Source organism: Cyprinodon variegatus, unplaced genomic scaffold (genome assembly GCF_000732505.1).
Source record: "Cyprinodon variegatus isolate N-32 unplaced genomic scaffold, C_variegatus-1.0 Scaffold1237, whole genome shotgun sequence".
Lineage (NCBI taxonomy): Eukaryota > Metazoa > Chordata > Actinopteri > Cyprinodontiformes > Cyprinodontidae > Cyprinodon > Cyprinodon variegatus.
In genome coordinates, this window is record NW_015151690.1 from 40,047 (window position 1) to 46,281 (window position 6,235).

The following is a 6,235-nucleotide window of genomic DNA, read 5'->3' on the forward strand; positions in this document are numbered from 1 at the left end:
TAAAGAGCAAATCTCTTCATTTTCACAGGACATGTTGTCCACAATGGGAGGAATAAACGTAAAAGACTTGGTGGTAAATCAACTTGTTGCCATATTATGGAGGGGGAACAGAGTATTTTAATGGATTGACATATTTGGTACCCCCATGTAACAATATACATGTAAAAACGCCTCTAATATCACAAGGATGTACAGTGAATAGATGTGGGTGTAAACAAGCCAAATATAAAAGTTGGTCAATCCCTTCCACATTGGGTGACAAAACATTACCATATGTGAATTTGAAACCGAAATATGTCCAGAATTTTCCCCCCTCTCTCTGTTTCAAAGAAACCTATGTTCTCATATGTTAAAGAATGTTTTTTGGGGCACTTATTTCCTCCGGCCAGTTTTGATTATTTTAGACCAAAAAACACTGACCAAATACAAATAGCTACTGGAAATACAATACTCCAGCGATGTGTCAAATTACTTCAGTGACTGTCCAGCGATCAGTGGAGCTTTCATCTTTTACTATAAACAAAAATTTAACATTTAAAATTAATGACTTAGACTGAGACTTGGACAACTTTTGTTGTAATTTTGTATACCCAGAGTATGTTTTGTACAGCTTTTAGAACCCTTTGATTTATAAAGTGCAGAAGTGATCAAATTACAGTGTTTACAAATTACATGGTAGATAACTGAATAGGCTACAGAATATTAAAGCTAGCCTACATCTGTTTTGTGTTGCGGATCTGCTGTGCCGCATAAAGAAATCACTTCACATATTTATCCATGGTTCCCTGGATCAGAGTGTTGTCCAACACAGAGTTCATTTCTTTTTCAAAATGATGTAAAAGGTCAAAGTTTTTTAAACCAACATGCAGGATACATCTCATTAAGGGACTCCAATCTCAAAATGATGACTTAATGATATGGAGTCTGGCGTGCTATTGTTTGGCTGGAAAGAAAAACCTGCAGCCACACGGCCTTTTCTGGAACCAGTTTGACACCTGTGGATTCATATATTCTCAAACTAAGCAGGTGATGCGTTTTTGGCAATGCACATTTTTAGGCTGCTGAAACTTGTGTTTAAATCTTTTTTAAAGTCAGTTATACAGTGATATACAATAATGATCATTTTTGGTATTTTTGTAGTTTAATTTTTAACCTCAACAATTTTGCAGTTTTTTCTATGTTCTAGAAACCCAAAAGAAATATGATTTACACCAGAACCTTTACAAAGGTTTTATTTTAATATAAAAAGCAATTGTATGTAAAATTAACGTGATGAACTTCTTATCAGTGATATGAAGTCAAATTTCTTACTTTACAAAGCAATTACTTGCATAGCGTGATAAAAAGAAAAGTGTTTAGATAGTGAAATGCAAAATTCTAAAAAAATATTTTTAATAAAAGGAATTAGCAGAAGAGGGATAGATTAAACTACATAAGAGGTGTTACTATCAAAACATGGGAATCGCTTCATATTTCACAATTCATATTTCAATCCTTTTTCTCACTAATTTGCCCGAGTTGAGGGCGATGCACATTCCCATGTGAGGGAATGCATTTCTCTGCAGACATGAGAAATTGTGTTACACTGTGAAGGTTTGCATCCAGAGAAGCACATCATTCAGTTTGTACAGCACCTTAAAGTTAAAAGTTAATAATAATTTAACTTTATAGATCTCACATCGGAGAAATGTACCTCTGCATTTAAGCCATCCCCTGGGGAAGCAGCGGCCTGCCACTCTGCTCAGGGACCCACAGTGGCAGTCTGTGGGAGTGGGGCCCGAACTCAGAATTGCCAGCAATATGCCTCCACTCCCCGATTACAGCTCATTGTAAAAGTAACTCAGAAAAAAATAGACCAAAACGTAGTTTTATTTGCTTTTTTCCCCCTGTACAGTTTCGTGTGTTTTGTAACTCGTCGGGAAATAAAGTCTTTCCCAGCTTAATGTGTTTTGACAAACCTTTTTGACAACCTGACCAATATAAGTCAGTTACTTAACAGTTTTCCAGTGCTGCGTATCTTAAGTTTTAAGTTAAGGCGATGCAGTTTCATATATTTCGTTATTGGACCTACTGTCTGCAGTAGGACTTCTCCATTTTTTCCTTCAGATTTATTGCCATGTGTAACCACTCTTATTTCCTACCAAAGGGTTTTCTCTTCATGGACTCGTCCTTCATCGTTGCTTACCCTACCGGTGCTGATGTCCCACGCTGCAGCGCGTGGAAATCCCTCAACGCCAACTTCCAGACGTCCAATAATGCTGTATATCTCGTTCTTCGTCCTCCACATTTCTTCTCCTACTTTCATGTTTCTTAACAATCAATGATATTTTCGTGACCGCTACCACCCCTACTTCACCTGCAGACCAGCAGCCACACCTGAAATCAATCGGACTAATGGTGGGTTAATGAGGCGTCTTGAAGCGTTTCGACACATTGCCAAACTATTGATACTGCGTTAAAACTCACATAATACTGACATTTTATTTGACAGACTAAACTAAATGGATTTGATGACCTCGTGCAACGATGTCTTATTTCATATCAATGTTTAAATTGAAAATATCTTTGACGTCTTTTAAACATATGTGAAATTCAGGGGGAAAATGTGAATTTTGTGGACTAGGATTTTAAATAATATTTTTTAAAACAATAAGTAAAGAAAAAAAATGTAATTAGGGAAATATGATGACACAACGAAGAAATTAACGGATGAAACGTTCCTATTCCTTTTAGGCTGCTACAAAGTTATAGATAATTTAAATGATAAACCGCAAAAAATAGATGTTTTTAGCAGATGCATCATGTTGACAGGTGCATTTTTAAACACAGTTAGTTGAATGCAAAAATATATTTGAGACTAAAAAAAAATACATTTGAACACTGCTTTTCTATGATTGAAATGTTTTATTTGATAGAAGTGCAGTCTTTTTTGTTAAAAGCAAATTTTTTAATTGAAGTAACATTGTTTTTAGAAAAAAAATCTGTCAAAGAACAAACTGTGCAAATGCAAAAAAAAAAAAAAAAGAAATTACCCCATGAATAAAATGTTTTTTTTTTTTTTGAAGTGAAAAAAATATATATAATTTATTCATGGGGTATATATATATATATTTTTTGCATTTGCATGTGCACAGTTTGTTCTTTGATTTATTTTTTTTTTTTTTTATTAATTAATTTTTTTTTTTTTTTTGATTGAAACAACTTTTTGGGAATTGAATGATTAAGACAAAAATGTCCTCCCCATGTATGGCCCAAACCCAAAATAGATCCCTTCAACCAAAGAGAACAATAAATAAAGTGTTCAAATGCAATGTTTTGAGTCCCAAATATTTTATTTGCATTCAAAAACTATTTTCTATGATTGAAGACGTTTATCTTTTCATTTAAGTTACTTTTTTTATTGATTCTGTTGTTTGTTTGTTTGTTTGAAGCAACTTCTTTTTTGATTGAAGACACAAATGTCCTACCCATTATATGGTCCCATCAAAAACAATGTTACTTCAATTAAAAAAGTAGCTTTAAACAAAAAAGACTACACTTCTATCATTGACATTTTTAATCAAAGAAAAGCAGTGTTCAAATGTATTTTTTGAGTCTCAAATATATTTTTTCATTCATATACTTTTATTCTTTGATTGAAAAAAATTTCTTTTCATTGAAGTGAAGGTTTTTTTTATTGAAAAATATTTTTTGATTGAAGCAACCTTTTTTTTTGAGTGAAGAATAAAGAAACAAATCTACCTTCATACACACACCGATACAGTGGCTCTGTTTGAATTTATGGGCTGCGTCTTCCAAGGACACGACTGGATCCTTCAAAGTCTTTGAAATTAAGGAGACCTGAAGAGTTGTGGCTCTGAATTCAAACAGGTCTACCCTTCAGCGGCTTTTACAGCAGTATGCTCTTTTCTGACGCCTTTTTTATCATGTGGCTTAAAGATCTGGACGTGAAACTAAAATAAATGGTCCCCGCTACAGCGACATATCAATGAATAACCTCAACCAATTACAAAAGACAGTCCGTTGCACACGATTGGTTCTTGAAACGTCAGTCATGGTCGTCTGCTTGTGCCTCCCCCCTGTGTGTGTACCCTGACACATGAGCGAATCGAGCGAACCAATATTCATGCAGGAAGCCATGTCTGGAAGCTAGTTACTGTTATGCTATATTCACACCTATGGTGCCCAAATTTGGGTTTCTGAAAAGGAGGACACTTTTTTGGGGGGTTGGGGTGCTGCTGGGGCTGCTGAGTGGACCGGCCTTGGAACCTCGGCGGCCATGGACGGAGCAACCGGACCCAACCCGGTGATGGTAGCCTGGACCGTAGTCCATACTTTCCTGTGTTCTTCTCAAGAACATGCTTGGCAAGGACACAAGTCCATACTCGTTTTTGTGAATTGAAAAAACTGCCTGACTTTTTTTTTTAGAAGTTGTACATGCACAGTAGCTCCTCTGCAATAGAAGTAGAAGTCCTGTACTTCTACAAACAGAAGTAGGCTACAGGAGAGCTAGGAGCTAGGAATTGTCGTCACATAACATCAAAATTGATCAGCAGTCCAAAAAGACGGAGATGGAACATTCTGTCTTTTTCCAGGACCTGGTTTAGCTTCACGGCTTGGGTAACTGCATGCAGGGAGGCTAATGCTTTATTCCGCTTTCCCTGCCTCCTTTTTCAAACGTCAGGATCAGCATGAATACGGACAGGCACTTTTTTATAAAAGGCAAAGAAGAATGATCAATCTGGGATTCACATGGAAAATAATATAATATAGTGTACTTTTTCTAGATGTTGGTTAATTTGCATTGTTGCTCTTAAATAAACACATTCTCAGAAAATGCTTAGTTTTTATATATTAATAAAGTACAAAGCTGACTAATAGCTTCTCCATTATTAAACTTGTACATAATTATTGGTGTCACATGTTAAATGGGAAAGCACAAGGAAAGTATGGAGAAGCGGCGATTCGAATTCACCTCAAGGGGGAAGCAGCGTAGCAAAAGTGAGCAGCCCAACCGGAAGTGAACCTCGCAGAGAGAGCAAAGGCTGGCAGTGAGTGGAGAGATGGCAGCCGCGGCTGTGGCTGAGTTTCAGAGAGCTCGGTCTCTTATTGGAACCGACCGTAACGCTTCTATTGATATTTTACACTCTATAGGTAAGTGGAATTAACACTTCCCGGCCGTAGGGGTAGTTTACATTTTTGTTTCGACGCAAATTCTGCACTTTTGCCCAACTGTCGTAAGCTGTTTAGTTAGCAGGAAAGCTAAGCTACACACGTTAGCACGATGTAGACCGTCACCCTTTCTGTGCTGTTTGGACAGTGAGTCAGCAGCACCTGGCTAGCCGGTTAGCAGCATGCCGGCTAGCTTTGTGTGTACGCTAATGCTAGCTAGCCGGTTTCATTGATTTAGCTGGAAGTTGGATGACAGCTAATGTTGTTAGCGTCTACCTCTCCCGTTTCTATCAGCTGGCAGGGCCGTCAGGGAAATTACAAACACTCATTGTCAGCCATCAAGATCATCCTAAACATCCTAGACTAAATTACTTTTAGTTTTTGTCAGCGTTTAATCTAATAATTTGTTGCTTCTTATCTCGTAGCGAATGATATTTCTATTGCTTTCATATCTTCTGTGATAATTTGCAGCTTTGTTAGCCTTTGGCTCTTTGCCATTTATATCTGCCACTCCGGGATTCAATGCTTTCATTTTACTCTGCTGTGTCATAAACTACTGTTTCAGCTTCAGGACGTGTTGGTGCATAGCCATGAAACGGGACGCTTTACATCATTGGTGTGTTTGTGTGTTTTAGTGAAGCGGGACATCCAGGACAACGATGAGGAGGCGGTGCGTGTTAAGGAGCAGAGCATCCTGGAGCTGGGCGGGCTGCTGGCGAAGACCGGACAGGCAGCAGGTAACCAGAGCAGGATGGTCAGAACACAGAACATTTCCTCATTCAGTCACACTGAAGAACTGAAAGCAGCATAGAGGCTTTCCTACAATCCTGATTGTGTTCTAGTTGGACATAATGAAAACAGCTGAACTGAACCAAAGTGCAAGTTTGCCTTAGATTTTTGGATTTCAGATTATTTTATTAAAGTCGTGGGGAAATCTTATTTAAATGTCAAATAATTCTGGCTTAAACATGTATATAAATGTATTCTTTATCAGACCATGTTGTCCCAATAGTTAGAAAATTTCTATTTTAAAAAAAATCCTGTCTTAAAATCTGTGTTTTTT

General features: G+C 37.2%; 1 protein-coding gene across 1 annotated transcript in view; it reads left to right on the forward strand.

The window, feature by feature from the left end:
* The first annotated feature begins 5,014 nt into the window (after positions 1-5,014).
* Positions 5,015-6,235, forward strand: part of LOC107102346 (26S proteasome non-ATPase regulatory subunit 11A) — an 18,046-nt gene continuing 16,825 nt past the window's right edge. Inside the window, exons 1-2 of the mRNA XM_015401607.1 lie at positions 5,015-5,154; positions 5,808-5,909. Coding sequence (XP_015257093.1) covers positions 5,064-5,154; positions 5,808-5,909 — 193 coding nt within the window. The 5' untranslated portion in view covers positions 5,015-5,063. The remainder of the gene's footprint in view (positions 5,155-5,807; positions 5,910-6,235) is intronic.